Raw genomic sequence first — 18,605 nt, forward strand, 5'->3', positions numbered from 1 at the left:
ATATGGCGTTGTCACTATGTGGAGAAGAAACCACTCATAACTGCTGCAAGCTTGAACAACGTGGTCAGAAATAAAGCACGAAACTAGCAAGACTAAAAACAACGTTACACCAGCGGTGTGGCGTCCAGCCTGCCAGTGTTTTAAGGACTTTTTTTTTTTTTTTTTTTTGTTAAAGCACTAGAACTACAACTACTGACCGGGAGGAGGGGACGGAGCACCTGCGCTCCCAGCATGCTTTGCGCATCCAATATGGAGGAACTGTCGGTGGAGGTCCGCGGCTCCAACGGGGCTTATTACAAGGTAAATACCGCCGTATCACACACGACCAGCGACCGAACGGCGCTCCGCACTGCACTAAAGTCATTACTAGTGGACCGCGGGTCTGTAATCGGGACTGTCGGATCAGGGGGGGGAGGGGGGGAGCGGTGCGACCACCGTTAGCTGTGTGGTTGTGGTTAGCAGCAGGCTAGGCTAACCGGCTAGCCGCTCTCTCTCTCTCTCTCTCTCTCTCTGTCACCTGGAGCCGAGCTGCTCTCTCCGGCTCTGGACCCCGACACACCGCGGGGGGGAGGGGGGGGTCAGATCATCCACCCCACCGTCTGAGTGGTGGTGGTGGTGGTGGCTGGGCTGTGTCCCCTGGTGGTGGTGGTGGGGGTGGTCGGTCCGGACCGGGGTTAGCACAGTTAGACAGTTCAGTCACTTGTTGTATGAGGAGTCTAAGTTAGGTAACGCCGAGGTTAGTGTCACCTAAACCCGCTCAGATCTCAGGGTGTTAGTGTTCCCTGAACCCGCTCAGATCTCAGGGTTAGTGTTCCCTGAACCCGCTCAGATCTCAGGGTTAGTGTTCCCTGAACCCGCTCAGATCTCAGGGTTAGTGTTCCCTGAACCCGCTCAGATCTCAGGGTGTTAGTGCTCCCTGAACCCGCTCAGACCGCGGTGGCCCTCGGGGTTAGGGCTAGTGCTGCGCAATGATCTGCCTTAAGTGTTTTTATTATAGTCTCTGATCGACTCAAACACTGTTGATATCTGGGAACGCTTCTGAAACGAGTTGGTAGGTGGGCTATGGCTGTGTAATGTCTGGTTCTGCATCATGCTTTAGGTGTGTGTGTGTGTGTGTGTGTGTGTGTGTGTGTGTGTGTGTGTGTGTGTGTGTGTGTGTGTGTGTGTGTGTGTGTGTGTGTGTGTGTGTGTGTGTCAGCTGCTCCTTGTCAATCCATAGCAGCTGCCATGTTGAAAAGGTTCAGTGATACCCTGAATTTCAGCGCTATTTCCAGCCCTGCCGACCGGAGACACACCCCCCCACCCACCCGTACCTCCTCACTCCTTCTCCGCTCGGCCCACCATTCCTTACATGTCCTCTTCACAATTGTTCTCCTCCCTTCCTTCATCTCCTTTTCTTATTTCTGCACCCAGAGCTCCGCCACGCCCCCCCCGTCTGCCCACTCACATCCACAACTTATTGGGAACTTCTTGTTCTATGAATGCTCACGGCCTCCCCCTTCCACCATGTAGCAGTCGGAATGTCCATGTTGCTATAGATAGGTGTGTGTGTGTGTGTGTGTGTGTGTGTGTGTGTGTGTGTGTGTGTGTGTGTGTGTGTGTGTGTGTGTGTGTGTGTGTGTGTGTGTGTGTGTGTGTGTGTGTGTGTGTGCGTGCGCTCTTTGGAATGCTCTGTTCCACTTAAGAGCGCTAGTGACATGCCACTCCCGCTTCAATGGCAGAGATCACCTTAAAATGAGTGTTCTTTGATTCATGTTATCTAGGAACTATCAACAGTTCCTAGATAACATTTATTGTTTTATTTAAGTAAAACAATAAAATCATCAACAACATGCTGTTGTTGATGATGTGGTGGATGTTGCTCCCTGTATTATTGTTGAACAAAATCTGTATTTTTTGAGTACCTGGCTGCTTTGTGACAGGGAACTTGAAGCAGCTTAGAGGCTACCTTTTGCTAATCCTTTTCATTTGCATGCAACTACTTTTGTCATTGCAGTTGTTGATGCAGGGATAGCTAGACCAGCTGTTAAAGGTTGGCTACGTCTTTAGGGCCTGTGTGAACAGTTACCTATATCACAGACGGCATTATTAGCTCCATAACCTATATGCCTACAGGAAAGCCGGCTCACTGTGATATGATACATGTATTTCTTATACTCATTAAATCAGTAGTGTTAGATAACCATTGCTGACACCAGTCTTTCCCACCATTTTTTTTTTCTGGGTGTATGCATAATGTATATTCCTGGAATTTATATATTTCCACTAAAGAAAACGGCGTGTCTGTGCTTGCAGGGCTTTGTCCGAGATGTCCATGATGATTCCCTCAGCATTGCCTTCGAGAACAAGTACGTTTACACTGAAACTAGGACATTGTCTGCGACAGCACTGAGTAGTCAAGTGATGAGGTTCCTTGACACTTATTAATTGTATTTGATCTGTAAATGTAAAAGTATAGGTCATATTACCACCCGTTATCTAGGCCCTATGCTGGTAATGGAATGTTTGTGATATATTGTAAGCAGGCCAAACACAGAAGAAAATGACAAAGAAAAAGTGATCAAACAAGTTTGTTTTCCCCTGTGATCAGACTGGACCAACTCCTCTTTTAACCTGTTACATATTGCCGTAGGGGTTAGGTGCATTTGCCCTATGGCTGGCTCTGAAATAAAACTAGCCAATACAAATGCACCACTTCTGCTACTGATTGTTGATACTGAACAAGAGACCGTCATTCACACCGAGAGGTTGATCCGATTCAAATGACACATGCCAAAGAGAGTGTAAGGGTAACAAAATCATTTGCTGTGGTTCTCAATGTGCAGCTGGCAGCCGGAACGCCAGGTGCCCTTCGACGACATCAGGATGCCCCCCCCCAGCGACGCTCCGAAGGAGATCGGAGAGGGGGAGGAGGTGGAGGTGAGCTGGGGGGTCAAACAGAGGGGGACCATCTGGAGGTCTGGAGGTCCTACATACGAGGTCCCATCCGGCAACTCTAGAACGTCAACTCAGAATGTTGTGGAGGACACCTACTGGGGAACTAGATGTTCTACACTCACTGACTCACACTCTCACACACCTTTTATTCATCCGTCCCACTCACGTTCTCTGTTTCTGTGTCCTCCCAGATCTTCTCCAGAGCCAATGAGCAGGAGCCCTGTGGTTGGTGGTTGGCTAAAGTCCGCATGATGAAGGGGGAGGTAAGGAACTCTGCCGTGATACAAACAACAAAAACAACAAACAAAACAACACTGGATTCCAGAGGGATCTTATTTAGAGTTCTGTGTTCAATATATTAAAAAAAGCAACTCTGGGTCAAATGCTCACCGTTTTATTAACAGACTTTGGAACCGGATTCTAAACAGGATGTGAAGATGCCTGTTGGTTAACTTGTATTTGTCCAGTAGAGAAACTTTGTTTAGACATTATTTAACAAACTATGCACTTGCTTGGTTTGGTCACTTTGTAGTTGAACTGTGCTGGTGTAAGCGTTTGATTAAGCGGTCGTTTGTAACTGATGATGTGGTATTCTCCCAATGTCAAAAACAGTACCAGGAATCACAGACCGGTTGGATCATAACCTTTTGGAAAATGAAATCACTGGTTCAGTTAATTCCATTCCAGCAGGATGTATGTTATTCACGCCCTCTTTGTGTGCCCGGCAGTTCTATGTGATTGAGTATGCCGCCTGCGACGCCACCTACAACGAGATCGTGACCTTTGAGCGCCTGCGTCCCATCAACCCCAACAAGGCGCTCACCAAGAACTCCTTCTACAAGTGCACCGTGCCTGTTCCCCAGGATCTGCAGGAGGCGTACGTACAATAGCCTCACATCTATACTGCCGGACTTATACACGATATTAACGAGTACCAGAGAGGCATCTGCAGCAGACAGCATGACCACAGCACACTACACGGGTCTACCTCGGCTACAATGAAAAGCAATAAATAAACAGACATACAAATAAGTGTTTTAACACGTTGGTATTGGCACAGGTGTCACACAGCGTTGCCTATGTTGTATGATTCAAGTGCTGTGCATTGGGTCAGTGTCATTGAACAGTTTTCTCTTGTTTCTAGGTGCCAGAATGAGCAGGCCCATAAGGACTTTAAGAAAGCGGTCGGAGCCTATTGCATCTTCTACTGCCCTCAGTCCAGCCAACTCGTTGTCATGGTAACGTCCCGCTTCCGTCCAGCATCTCTGACTCGGCAGTCCTGTCATGTCACCGTCGTTTTTTTTTTTGTGTCCGCAGAAGATTTGTGTTTAACCTCGACGTGTGTGTGTGTTTGTGTGTCGTGTCGTTTATTGTGCGCAGTCCAACAACGAGTCGACGGTGAAGCGCGTCTCCCTGCTGAGCGACATGCACCTGCGCAGCATCAGGACCAAGCTGCTGCTGATGTCCCGCAACCAGGAGGCCACCAAGCACCTAGAGGTCAGTAAGGAGCCGTTACAGCGTGGTCCCAACCCAGCAGTAGGGCTGCTCCATTATGGGGAAAAAAATCATAATCACGATTATTTTGGTCAATATTGAAATCTCGATTATTCAAACGATTATTTTTGAGTTTGAAAACATGATGCATTTATTCATAATTTCTCTCCAAAAAAAAACAACACTTTTTAAATGAGAACTTTGTAATTTCCCCTTAAAAAAAATACACAAAATGGTCAAATAGAAAATAAAGTCCAGATATGAATCCAGCTGTTGTGCAATTTCTATTATAAAAAAAAAAAAAAAAAATTGTTTCAACTCGATTATATTAGTTTGGTGATCGTTTCACTCTGAAATCGAAATCGCGATCAAAATGTGATTAATGGCCCAGCCCTGCCCAGCAGCCATAAGCCCCCAGGGCCGGGCGGACGATGCGTTACGTGTCGTGGGCGTGGGTGGGTGTCTGTGAAGCCGGCGTCAAAGTCCAAGTGTTTTATTGTCATTTGTTCAGAAAACACAGAGGGTCATTCTGTACGTCGAAGTTCTTATTGACCTGGCAGGCAAACGATACGTAGTAGGCATGATAGATTAACAAAAGAGACACAAATAAATATATGAAAGAAAATAGAAACATGTGGTAAGAATAGCAACATAATAAAATGTATATAATAAAAAGTATACATGATAAAAATATATAATATTTAATAACACAATAAGAACACTATCGATAGTTTAAGAGAATATAAACATGTAAACGTCTACCAATGCAGCATGTGTGTCCAATGAAGAGTGGAAACATTAAATACTATATATATATATATATATATATATTACTACTACTACTACTAGGTATAAAGTGAAATGAGTAATGTGTCCAGTGCAGCATAGGTATCCAATGGAGAACATTAAGTATCATAGATTGTAGATTTAAAGTGGAATGTGCCGATAATGAAATATCACAAAAATATGGCAGGAATAGCAGGAGTCTACATCACAAAAATAAATAAAATAGAACATGATAGAAATAGAACACTAGCAGCAGTACTTAATAATGTCAACAAAACAAAGAGAGGGATTTAAGGTACAAGAGGTGTTCACGTGATCAGTATGATCCACAGGGTTAGTGTTACTGGGTGAGAAGCCTGATGGCCTGCGGGTAAAAACCGTGTGTGAGTCTGGCAGGACGTCCCAGCAGCCATACGCCCTCCAGGACCACGGTGGACGATGCGTTACGTATCGTGGGTGTAGGTGTGGATGTTTGTGAAGCCGGTGTGTCACTGTTGCGTTTGTCCCCCCCCCCCCCCCCCCCCCCAGAGCTCCAAGCAGCTGGCGTCCTCCTTCCAGGAGGAGTTCACTGTGAGGACGGACCTGATGGGGCTGGCCATCGGTAGCCATGGCAGCAACATCCAGCAGGCGCGGAAGATACCCGGCGTGACGGCGATCGAGCTGGACGAGGAGACCGGGACGTTCAGGATCTACGGAGAGGTCGGTACCCCGTTGAGTCGGCAGGCTCGGTGTTCCCATAGCGACGCTGCGATCAGGCATGCAGAAGAGAAACACGATAACGTATAAGGTTAAATGCTATTTCTTTTAGTTTATAAATATATCATAGCTGCCCCCAACTACACCCCCCCCCCTCAAATGCTTTATTGTCATTGGTGAAATAATGTGGAAAAGTAAAATAAATCTGGTTTACAGAAGATAAAGAAAATGCATGAGCAGGTTGATGGAGGTGGCATTAGCTCATGAATGGCTTTAGACTAAATGTAGGGTCGTAAAGTAAAACAAGCGACTCAGTAACAAAAAGAGAACATTTACTTGTTAATTACCTGACAAGTTAGCAGGCGCTGAGTGGACAGCAGATCAGCTTCCACTGCAGGGTTTAACATGCTCACATTTACAGACAACAATGCGGCCTGTGACGGACTAGGCGGTCTGCTCGAGTGTCAGAGCCTCGGAGCCTTACTCTGGTGTTTCTTTCAGACGGCGGAGGCGGTGAAGAAGGCCAGGAACATCCTGGAGTTCCTGGAGGATTCTGTCCAGGTCCCCCGGAACCTCGTCGGTAGGTCGACACGACGAGACTAAAGCTCTCACCGGATCAGAATCCCCTAGAACCTGACCCTTATTTTAACGTCACCAGTTCTCAGAATTACTTATAATTTGTTTCTGTCGTCAATAATTAATGACGGTATCAACAGTGAATTTTGATAGCCCCGTCGCGAGCCAACCGGGAGTAATGTACCCCGTGGGTGTTGTGGTCTGTCGAGCTCCAGTCGGGCCGAGAACATAAATCTGTCCGTCTGTCTGCAGGGAAGGTGATTGGCAAAAACGGTAAGGTGATCCAGGAGATCGTGGACAAGTCTGGCGTGGTCCGGGTCCGGATCGAGGGAGACAACGACAGCAAACAGCCGCGGCAGGAAGTAAGCATCAACTGCTGGGCTGCTGTACGCGCCTGTTGTTACATGTGATGTTTACTTATGCCGCTTCTCCACCGACAGCTCAATTCGACTCGACTCGACTCGACGCGACTCTGTTTGGTTCCAGGCACGTCGCGTTTCCATCTAATAAAGTACCTCGTCAACGTGGGCGGGTCGTAGAAAATAACCTCTCCACCATGGGCGGGGTCGTCATTAGGTTTTAATCCTGGGAAATCTGAATCTGATCAAGACTATTTCCTGGTTCCCGGGAAATGATGGGAATGATGGGAAATAAAATAAAATAAAAAGCGCAATGACTGCGCGTCTGTTGTTGTCATACGGTAACATTGATGGAGGCGAAACTCGAGCCCTGGGAAAGGAACGACACTAAAACTAAACAGCGAAACGTTGATCCTCGGGGGCGGGTCCGTGGACTCCAGCCACGCCGGACACACACACCCACGCGCAGCCTAACTCTAGCCCCGGGAGGAGCGACACACGCGGCGAAAAGCTGATCAGTGTCCCCCTCGGGAGCGGGTCCGTGGACTCCAGCCACGCCGGACACAACATAACTTTGAGTGATTATTCCCGTTTGCAGTGGCCAGCAGCCTGTTTACGTCACACAAAAGTACCTACTCCGCTCGCTTGGAACCTCGACGGAGGTAGTACTAAAAAAAGTACCCGGTACCAGGTACTAGGTACCAGGTACTTTTTTTGCCAATGGAAACGCAAAAAATGGCGGGTCGAGTCGAGCTGGTACTGTCGGTGGAAAAGCGGCAATAGAGCCAGTGATGTCATTCTTCTTCTACTATATAGGATAAAAAAAAAAAAGGGTGACTATATTTAATAATTATACAGACCAGCTGATTCACTAACGCTAGTTTATTTATATAAAATATTTTAGTAGTAGTTTTAGAACATGCAAAAGGAATGTCAAAGTTTACAGGTGCCATGACGTGCCACCAGGTGTGAGTGTGATTGGCCGTTACAAGCCGTTTTGGAAATCTGCCCCTTATGACATCACAAGTGGACGTGTCCACCTAGATGTACGCTGGATAGATCAGTCTACCAGCTGCCGACCCAGTGGACTGTAGCAGACGTTGCTCATCTATCCGTCACACATCTAGGTGGACACGCCCACCTGTGATGTCATAAGGGGCAGATTTCCATAACGGCCTGTAACGGCCAATCACACTCACACCTGGTGGCACGTCATTGCACCTTTTTAAACAAGCTAGTTAATCTAGAAATGACGTTGTTTAAATAGTGCCCAATGTCCCTATACCGTTGCCCTGGCGACCTGACTCTTGGTGCCGTGCTAATTAAGTCTGTTGTGCTTGTGTGTGTTGCCGACACAGGGAATGGTTCCCTTCACCTTCGTGGGCACCAAGGAGAACATCGGCAACGTCCAGGTCCTGCTGGAGTACCACATCTCCTACCTCAACGTAAGGACGTCCGCCGGGGGAGTGAGCCTCGTGTGTGTCGTGACGGCGCTCCACCAGCGGCGCCACAACTCGCTATAACCACGGGGCTCAGACGCGTGTCTGGGCAAATCGGCTGCAGCCCGCGCTAACGATATGCACGTCTCCTGACATTCAGCTGACATTTAGCGCCACGCTACTCTGCAAAGGTCTGCCGCACGTCTCTCCTGAGATAATCATCGCGCGGGGATGATGGGAAACAAAGTTAACCCGGTGCTCTGCCTCTTAACATCATTAAACTGTGTTTACACGGGAAACACCCTGCTCACACTCACGCAGCAACGCCGACCGCAACGCGGCGGCTTCACTTGTGCGTGCAAATAGTTGTGTGTGAGATGACTCATTCAGCTGGATCTTTGAGTCACTTGTTTACCAATGCTAATAGTTGGCGGTGTGTATAAGAATCGTACCAGTGCTCATTCCCTCCTCCCCTCCCCCCCCTCCACCTCCTCCCCCCCCTCTGCAGGAGGTGGAGCAGCTGCGTCTGGAGCGTCTGCACATCGACGAGCAGCTGCGGGCGGTGACCCAGGGCCACCGCACCTCGGACCGGCCCTCGGACCGGGGGGACCGCGGGGACCGCGGGGAGCGCGGCGGGGAGAGGGGGGGCTACGGCCAGGAGGGCGGCGGCGGCGCCGGCTCCTCCCTGCACAACAGCCGCTCCTACACGGGGCGGGGCCGCGGACGCAGGGGCCCCAACCAGAACTCTGGCTACGGTAGGGCCCCCAGGGTGACGCGCAGCAGATGGCACTCGACCGATGAGAGACACAGATGTAGGGGGTTTGACCAAAGGAAAGCGAAAAGCAATGTAGTCGGCAAAGGGCCCGTTTATTTATTTAGTATTTTGATGGGAGGCAGAACTGACCAGTTGTCGTCCGGGGTCTCTTGATCTGAGCTAACGTCGTGTGGCGCTCTTCCAGGAACCAACTCGGAGCAGTCCAACGCCTCGGAGACGGATTCAGAGCGCAAAGACGAGCTGAGCGACTGGTCTCTGGCCGGAGAGGACCAGGACAGGTAGGGGGGCTCTTTGGGGGGCTACACGGCGGACACGCTCCGTCTCTAAGGGCCGTCATCTGTCTTTTATGAAATGACTCCAGTGTCGTTGGTGGTGCTGACGGAGCTCCCTGCTGTCCACAGGGAGAGGGGCCCGCGGCCCCAGAGGGACAGCCGCAGGAGGCCAGGGGCCGGCCGGGGAGCCCGGGGGGGGCCCGGGGGCCGTGGGGGGCCGGGGGGCAGAGGGAGAGGAGGATACGGCAACAACTCAGGTAAAAGCGTTTGGACGCTCGACGCGCCCACGCCACACGGTACGAGAGCGTCTCCGCTAGCGGAGGACCTGAGTGACACCACGGGGTTTGTCGTTTGTGACAGCCGGACGAGGCGAGTACGACGGTAACGTTGGCTACGGCGCCCTGGAGGCCGCCACGGAGACGGACCAGACGGCCGACACGGACGCCAGCGAGTCCAACCTGCCCGCCAACCGCCGCCGCCGCTCCCGGCGACGCCGCACGGACGAGGACACCACGGTGATGGACGGCATGAGCGAGTCGGACAACGCCTCCATGAGTGAGAACGGCATAGGTAGGAGGGGGGGCCGGGGGGGCGACCCGTGACACCCACAGGACACCCACAGGACACCCACAAGACACCCACAAGACACCCACAAGACACCCCACAAGACACCCACAGGACACCCACAAGACACCCACAAGACACCCACAGGACACCCACAAGACACCCCACAAGACACCCACAAGACACCCCACAGGACACCCCACAGGACACCCCACAAGACACCCACAGGACACCCCACAAGACACCCACAGGACACCCCACAAGACACCCCACAGGACACCCCACAGGACACCCACAGGACACCCACAGGACACCCCACAAGACACCCACAGGACACCCCACAAGACACCCCACAGGACACCCCACAGGACACCCACAGGACACCCACAGGACACCCCACAGGACACCCCACAAGACACCCCACAAGACACCCCACAAGACACCCCACAAGACACCCCACAAGACACCCACAGGACACCCCACAAGACACCCCACAGGACACCCACAGGACACCCCACAAGACACCCCACAAGACACCCACAGGACACCCCACAGGACACCCCACAGGACACCCACAAGACACCCCACAGGACACCCACACACACAATGAACAGTACACGTCCATAGAAGGAAATATGTAAAAAATTGCATGTGTAAAAAAAATCTTGAAAGCTTTATTTCATTGATGTGAGGAACGGACGTTCCCACCCACAACAGCAGGAGGGTTTTAAAGGCGTAAGCAGCAGCCAGGTCTCCTGTGGTTGGCCGGGCTGTAAACGGGTCTGAGCAGGAGGTTCTTACACTTTAGTTTTATTCTATGATGAGCGAGAGAGAGTCAGAGCAGGGAGCACTGAAACCAAACCACCACAGACTCTTTAAGACCCCCCCACCCCCTCTCTCTGACCACGCCCGCCCCCCTAGATGACCCCGAGGCTAAACCTCAGCGGCGTAACCGAAGCCGCCGCCGCCGCGACCGCCTGCCCAACGCCCGGCAGCCAGGTAACCACGGCAAACCACCACCACGTCATCACTTCCCCCCGGGGACGACTGATCCTCCACGTCTAACGGCTTGGCGCGGTGTGGTGGTTCCCGCTCCCCGTTCCCCCCTTTAACCCCCTGACGGTCTGCTTGGATTGGGGTCTGCTGCACGCTGTGCTCTCTGTCGGCAGGTCTCCTGGTCCCAGCTGGGGGCCCCTCTGCTCCTCCTTAAAGACATTAACCTCTCTGATCCACTAACTGGGCACCACCTTGTTACACCTGCAGAATGACCTCAACATGCGCTACTGTATCGCATAAGGATGCTTTGATTATGACTGGGTTCGTCGTTGGTTATTGGTATATTATTGGGCATACGTTTCCTGGCTAGATGTGGTATTTGTGTGTGTGTGTCAGTAGAAGTACAGACGAGAACGCTGAGAACTCAAAACTAAAGGGCTCAATTATATGCCGCAAGTATCTCCAATGGAAGCAAAGGCTAGCTGCAGCTCGTAGAGGGCTGACGGCTGTACCAACAGGGCGTAGTGAGTTAGTTTTCAATATGACAAATGTAACAACAAGTGAACCGCCTTTGGTGTGAATTAATTACAACGGGGCGTCTGCTGGTTTTAGTTCCCAGCAGTGGGAGTCGCTAGTGCTGTCTGTGTTCCAACACGCTGTGGTTCTACTTCAGCTCAATCAGCCCGGCGTGCCAAAAGCTAGGCAGCCAACGCGTCGAATCCGCCGGAGCTCAAAGCTACAAAACAGGAATGGGCTACACAATGGCCGTGCACGTTCAGGACACAGGGAGCTGGTTTCTGTACGATCCCTTTAGGGATTCCTCAGAGTATTCATCGTTATAATCGACTCTCTCTGTGTGTTCTCGTTACATTTTCAGACTCAAGTCCATCGAGTGCTCAGAGTAGGTCTGAGACACTTTCCTTCACGAGTCTCCATCGATTTCACTGCGATGCTTCTTAAGCTTAGCAGTAGTAGCAGTTAAAGGAAAGCCAGACCAAACATAGTCTGGCTATGAATCGATGTTGGTTAATTCTCCATTCAAACGCAGTTCTCAAAACCTGGGATCAATGTAGTGGGTTTTTTTGATAGTGGGCAGTGACTAGCTCAAACAGTGTTTCCTTCTAATATCATGTGAATATATATTTCACAGGTTTATTGATATTAATTCTCAGTGAGTTAATATGCATCATATTGCCAAAGTGCAACTTGGCCTGATTTTCTCAACAGGCCTCCTTTGTTCATTAGTGGATTAGAGGATTTGCTACTTTTTTTTAAAGTTGAAATCAGTCCACCTTGCAATCCTGCACTTTTAGCATGACTAATAATAGAGGGCCTAGGAGGGTGTAAAGCTTGCTACACGCTAACCATCAATCACGTCACCCCACCTGCCTCTGGGTTATATGATCGTGGGGATTCAGTGGAACCCAATGTTCTCTGTTGGTAAATACAGCCTCTCTCTCTCTCTCTCTGTCCCCAAGCCGTGACAGTGGCTGACTACATCTCCAGGGCCGACTCGGAGAGTCGACAGAATGCAGCCGGCATGGACACCAAGAAGAACAAGAAGGAAGTGGTCAGTACACACACAACGGGTTACGTTTCACTGTACACTGTAGCAATAGTTCAACGTTGCGCTGTAGTCCATCCCCCTGTAATGGCAGAATAAGCCATTGTGCACAAGTTGATTTGATTTATATCAAGGATAAGTGGGTGTCATTTTTTAAAATTCAATTCAAACAGCAAGATTGAAATTAGTTACACGACTCCATGTAAACGCCTCTATTATAAACGTAGATTGCATTATACATTTTGTTTTTCTTCATTAATAGCATCATTATAATGTGTACAGCTTGTGTTTTTAGAGTACCTGTATTGTCTTAAAGTGTGTCCGCAAATGCCCCCCCCCCCCCCACTCAGGTTCACGTGGATGACATTGCTGAGAATAGCCCGCCCACCGCCCCGAAGACCACCAACAGCACTCCCAGCAAGACGGCGGACGGTGCCAAGGACCCCCCCACCGACAAGGCCCGGTCGCCAAAGTCTTCCACCGAGAGGCCGACCAAAGCCTCCCACCAGGGTGACCCCAACACACAGGCCACCGTCAACGGCGTCTCCTAATTAACGGCAGAATGGGATTAGGGTTGTTTCTGTTAACATGCTCAATACTCAAATGGCCTCAAAGGTGGAGTGGAACACACCACGTCCGCCTTTGCTTTTTCACATTTGTTTGAAATATTTGAACCCCCCCAGTACAGTTCTGGATATCCCCACGGGCTCTCTGATCATTTTATCACTGTTTTTACTATAGGTCTTCATGTACGAGCTTGCCAAAGATAGTCAAACATACAAACTCACAGATATCTCTATGTACTGCACTTTTCACTCTCCCTCTCCCTCTCCGAGGATCTTTCTAGGCCGAGGCGGGACGGAAGACGAGACAAAAAAAAATATATAGACAAACAATATTGAAATAATTCTGACCGGATTTCAGTCCGACCCGTGCTGTGGTGAACTAGGCTGTACTCTTCACCGTTTTCCACGTCAAATTCAACTCGTAAATGATCCATTTCGGCCGCGAAACACAAACACAGCATGTTAGCGTTTACTGGAAACCTGGTCAGAGTGTGTCCAACCGTACACGTGATCAGCTGTCGTGCCTTGAGTGTAGATTCAACATGTCGTTGCCTGGCTACATATAAAAGTACCCTCTGAGATCTCTCCTCCTGCATTAGCCCTGGTCTGGACCTGCCAGCTTGGAAACTTGTTTATATGTCCCTAAACGCCATCCTTACCCTCCGCGGGCAGGCTGGGGCCGAGGCACAAGGGAATCTCAGGGGGGGGCGATCTCTTTAAAATCAGGTGTCAGCTCTTCTGTTTGGTGGGCGACAGTGAGTCTAGTTCTATCTCTTGTATCTATCTGTTGAGTTGAGGAGTGTGATATGTTAGCTGCTTTGTTTACTTTATTTCAATATGCAACCGCTTTTCCGTCATAGGAGGAAATGTTATGTACTTATGTGTCTGGAAAAATGAAAAACGAGTAGAAGAGTTCTTTCTTTGCACTGAATTGTTACTTCTTTTTGTTTGTTTGTTTGTTGAAATAAGCGTAGTGTTCAAACCGTAGTGCGTCAAAAACTGGCATGTTCATGTTTGTTTTTTAAACACTGAGATGTAGCTGCCAGGGCTGGTTTTCCTTACGACATCGTGACGCTGAGCTGCAGGTGAGGTTGTTCTGGTTGAACAAAGGGAAGGCGATGTGGAGGCGAAGGGCTAGAGACCCTTATCTAACCTTCAGAAGTCTCTTAACTTGTGCAATGCAAAGACTTATTTTTCTTTTTAAGTAACAGGGTCTGTACCACAATGTTCTCTGCCCCTTACCTTAAAGATGGTTTATGCTTTCTGTTCGTTCTGTGCCCGTTCCGGGCAGTGGGCATCCCTGGTGTTTTAAAGAGGCTTCTGGGACACCACGCCCAGATCAGGATGTCATTTTCATGGTTCTTCCACAGACTGGACATGGTCATGACTGTTTCACTAAAGATTTATTTATTTAAAGGAACAAAAAAAACAAAAAAAACATGCAGTATTTAAGTTAGTGAGGCTGTCTCCTTCTTGACACTAAAACTGGCATTAATAAGCTTGTTTATTTTAAGATGGATGACAATTTGGACTACTGAGTGTCGTGACTCCCTGAGTGGTTTCTTTTGTGGGCGATTACAGTACTTTCTTGTTTTGTTTTTTTAAGAATCATTCTGGTTGGTTGATGTGCAATATGTTTTGTATGCAGGTAGTTCTTAAATAAACATGATCTTCCCTCAAGATCTAAAACAGTCTAAATTCACTTAATGACCTAAATATGCATCTGCGTTGAATCATTCTTTGGCAACAGGTCATACGTGTTTATGTTGAATGGTAGGCACCATCATAATAATTTAAAGAAACAATAATTTGTTGGAAAATGTTTAATGTACCTAATTTTTACAGGGCAATGTTAAGTCCAGTGGACTCCCAAATACCATTTGTAACTTGATTTCAATGTTATACAGCATTTGAGGAATCCAAACAAAACTACTCAAGTGGATAATTGTATGAGCTAAAACAGGGCCATCCCTGTTTACCTACAAGAAAGAATCATAAAATCACATAGTTTAAGACAAATGTTTGTACAACACATGGTGTACTCTGGTGTTTCCTGGCCAGGTGAATATACAGAGAATAGGCAATAATTATTGTCAATGTGACAAAAGAAAACCCAGACACTTGTTTATTTTTGCCCATCCATCAGATCCTTGGCTTCATTTATCTTGGCGGCGAGGTATGGAGATCCACCTGAAGGAGCAAAGACAGGTCAAGTTCAAAATAGAGATACTCAACTACAGCAGACCCACATTGTAACCTGGGCATTTGCAACCTTTTTGGTGTGCACGACAACAAGAGAGCCATCATAAGAGACCTACAGCTCAAAAAGACTTCTCATTCTAAGGTTGTGCAACTGCTCTCTGGCTCCCACCACTATACACACACATATTGCCACTGAAAAGAGTTGCATTCAGGATTTATAAACTTAATGCAGCCTTATCAATTGAAACAACCAAACATGTCTGCAATAGGAGTTGTGTGTGCCAGGAATGACATCTGCAGCCATGTTTCGCACGGCTAAATCTGCATACCTAGTGAGTATGTATGCATGTCATGAGATGGTATCACCTACACTCTGCATAACAGACAAACGTGGTCGCCCACACAGACCATCGATATGTGGCACGGGAGTTGTAGGATTGGATGAATTCATAGGCGCCGTCTGGTGACATTACCTCTGTCTGGGTGGTTAAGAATCATCATCTTTCTGTGGGCTTCCCGGATCTTATTCTTATTCGCTGTGGGGCTGCAATATAAAGCAAAAAAATAACATCAGGTTCACTATTATCCGTCCTGTGGGATGGTCTGAAAATAATGTCAAACAGTGGCCACACACCTGACGCCCAAAACCAGTGCTGCCTCTCTCTTCGTCATCTTGGGCTCGAATCCCCCTCGGTAGTATCCATTCCCAAACGCCTGCAATGCAAACACACCCCTTTTTCCTCAACTGGTGGATAAAGTACCAAATGAAACTCCTGAAGGCACATATGTCTTATTAATCTCCCGTTAATGTTATGCTTATCAAAATCAACAATAAATGTATAGTGATGATACATCACACCACATTTCAAACAATAATCTACATTAGATATTTTCAGTCTGAACACGTGATTATTTCTCACCGATTTGGGGATGTTCTGTATGGCTTGTTTCATCTGAGGCTCCATGTGTTTCGCTGCCTGCAACACGTAACGTCCTGAAAAGATAAAGATAAACAAGGGGGTTAGCGAATAGGTTCTAAACGTACTACTAATATATTGTATATGATTACCATAAATAGTGATTTCATTGGATAACTTTGTTTCATGTATGTGAAACACAGGATTAAGACAAATACAAGTGTGCTATTGTACACACAAGCAGGACGTTTTTTCCCCCCCAATTGTGGCAACCCGGCCCCATCCCAATCAACGTGATGCAGAGCACCTGAGGAAGCCTGCTTAAAAGGAGCAGGCTTCCACATCCATTCGGGGCTCTCTCTTGGCTGGGGTGAACAGAGAGTCCAGCCGTTGTGGCTGTGCCACCCGTTCATTATTTTGTTCTTTTACAGAAAGACACTTTATTGTTTGATTGACATTGTGGCTCAACATGTAAGAGAACTGTGTGCTGATTCGAGTGAGGCGGGTTCACTCCCCGAGGCGGGTTACCACACAATCAATATCAATATCCATGTGGATCAATAACATCTCTGGACCTAGTGCCCGTGTCCTCCAGGTCTTCAGAGACAATAACGCGATACTATACACACTCTTCATTTTTAATAAAAACCCAATAACATAATTCTTACCAGCAAATCCTGCCGCTGCTAGAGCCAATCCCGCCGCCACCACGGAGCTCGCCTGAGGAGAAGATCAAGAGAACATCAGAAGACCATCAGGAGACCATCAGTAAGACAGGAGAACACCAAGAGACCATCAGAAGACCACCATAACACAGGAGAACATCACATCAGAAGACCATCAGAAGACCATCAGTAAGACAGGAGAACACCAAGAGACCATCAGAAGACCATCAGGAGAACATCAGAAGACCACCATAACACAGGAGAACATCACATCAGAAGACCATCAGTAAGACAGGAGAACATCAAGAGACCATCAGGAGACCATTAGGAGAACATCACATCAGAAGACAGGAGAACATCACATCAGAAGACAGGAGAACATCACATCAAAAGACAGGAGAACATCACAGGAACCATCATAACAGAGGAGGAGACCATTAGAAGACAGGAGAACGTCATAGGAGAAGACAGGAGAACATCACAGGAGAACATCATCTCAGAAGGAGAGCCTCGCGTTCTGAAGGACGTGTGTGTTGTGTTGTGCAGCAGTCGGCTGGTGACCTCCTGCTGTAAGTGTAAGTCTTCGGTTATCCCCCTCAACATGCGGGCTGAACGTGTATCCGCGTTATTAGTCGTCAGTAAACCCACGCATGGTGTGATGATGTTGATGACAACAGAAACAAGGTCAGTGATCAAAAACACCAGCTAGCATCGGCTAGCTCGTCGGCTAACTCCACCCAGCAGAGCAGAGTCGCAGTGACAGTCCTAGGAACAGACCGGGGTCCACTCACCATGCTGCTGCTGCTGCTGATGTAATGTTGAGTTGATGTTACGATCGGTCACCGGAACGTACCGACCATGCGTCTTCGTATTATTGTCACAACTGACCTTTCATGCTGATAACTAACGCGTGTCGTAATGCATCTGCCGTAAATCGGAATCAATTGTCGTAAGGCCAGGGAAGCGCCGGAAACGCTGCTGTCTGGTGGAGCGGCAGCGCGGCAGGGGGGCGGGGCCTGTGGCTGAGTGACAGTCGGGGGCGGGTCCTATGTGGCTTCGGCAGGTGGACCGTTTCGACTTTTCCTTCGACGTTTTGGTGTCAAAGTCGATACTTTTTTCAACGTACATTTTTCTTGTTAAATTTCAATATTTTTTTTCAATATGTTTTCTTTTCAATAACTCATAAGATAAACGTTGTTCAACACAAACCACGCCTTATCCGTACTAAGGTAGACAACAAGCTACAACCTAATATTAGCCTGGGTGGTGGTGGGTGTGGTGTACGGTCTGTAGCCTGGTGGTAGTGTGGTGGTGGGTGGTGTACGGTCTGTAGCCTGGTGGTAGTGTGGTGGGGGTGGTGTACGGTCTGTAGCCTGGTGGTAGTGTGGTGGTGGTGGGGGTGGTGTACGGTCTGTAGCCTGGTGGTAGTGTGGTGGTGGGGGTGGTGTACGGTCTGTAGCCTGGTGGTAGTGTGGTGGTGGTGGGGGTGGTGTACTGTCTGTAGCCTGGTGGTGGTGGGTGGTGTACGGTCTGTAGCCTGGTGGTAGTGTGGTGGTGGGTGGTGTACGGTCTGTAGCCTGGTGGTAGTGTGGTGGTGGGTGGTGTACGGTCTGTAGCCTGGTGGTAGTGTGGTGGGGGTGGTGTACGGTCTGTAGCCTGGTGGTAGTGTGGTGGTGGGTGGTGTACGGTCTGTAGCCTGGTGGTAGTGTGGTGGTGGGTGGTGTACGGTCTGTAGCCTGGTGGTAGTGTGGTGGTGGTGGGGGTGGTGTACGGTCTGTAGCCTGGTGGTAGTGTGGT

At 48.8% G+C, this 18,605-nt stretch overlaps 2 protein-coding genes across 5 annotated transcripts; one reads left to right on the forward strand and one right to left on the reverse strand.

Moving 5' to 3' along the window:
• Nucleotides 1-216: 216 nt before the first annotated feature.
• fxr1 (FMR1 autosomal homolog 1) lies at nucleotides 217-14,716 on the forward strand (the record flags this gene model as incomplete). 4 transcript variants are annotated; one of them, XM_084472639.1, is made up of 18 exons in its annotated part: nucleotides 217-300; nucleotides 2,296-2,348; nucleotides 2,826-2,919; nucleotides 3,129-3,200; nucleotides 3,666-3,814; nucleotides 4,082-4,175; nucleotides 4,318-4,434; nucleotides 5,746-5,916; nucleotides 6,415-6,493; nucleotides 6,742-6,851; nucleotides 8,198-8,293; nucleotides 8,796-9,042; nucleotides 9,247-9,340; nucleotides 9,464-9,591; nucleotides 9,695-9,904; nucleotides 10,820-10,897; nucleotides 12,373-12,464; nucleotides 12,809-14,716. In XM_084472639.1, 18 exons carry the CDS (start codon nucleotides 232-234, stop codon nucleotides 13,007-13,009), a joined length of 2,154 nt encoding a protein of 717 aa, XP_084328765.1. In that variant the 3' UTR covers nucleotides 13,010-14,716. The 4 variants fall into 4 exon arrangements, with proteins under 4 accessions (XP_084328765.1, XP_084328763.1, XP_084328764.1 ...); XM_084472637.1 differs by having other exon boundaries at nucleotides 232-300; nucleotides 8,207-8,293; XM_084472638.1 differs by lacking the exon at nucleotides 10,820-10,897 and having other exon boundaries at nucleotides 232-300.
• A 116-nt stretch (nucleotides 14,717-14,832) lies between these two features.
• Nucleotides 14,833-17,736, reverse strand: dnajc19 (DnaJ (Hsp40) homolog, subfamily C, member 19). Its single transcript, XM_084473369.1, has 6 exons — nucleotides 17,600-17,736; nucleotides 16,812-16,863; nucleotides 16,147-16,220; nucleotides 15,861-15,940; nucleotides 15,700-15,770; nucleotides 14,833-15,214 (listed from the first exon to the last, which is right to left on the reverse strand). The coding sequence occupies exons 1-6, from the start codon at nucleotides 17,600-17,602 to the stop codon at nucleotides 15,150-15,152; spliced, it is 345 nt and encodes a 114-aa protein (XP_084329495.1). The 5' UTR covers nucleotides 17,603-17,736; the 3' UTR covers nucleotides 14,833-15,149.
• Nucleotides 17,737-18,605: the final 869 nt, after the last annotated feature.

The sequence above is a fragment of the Micromesistius poutassou genome (assembly GCF_964030765.1).
Source record: "Micromesistius poutassou genome assembly, chromosome: 9".
Taxonomy (NCBI): domain Eukaryota; kingdom Metazoa; phylum Chordata; class Actinopteri; order Gadiformes; family Gadidae; genus Micromesistius; species Micromesistius poutassou.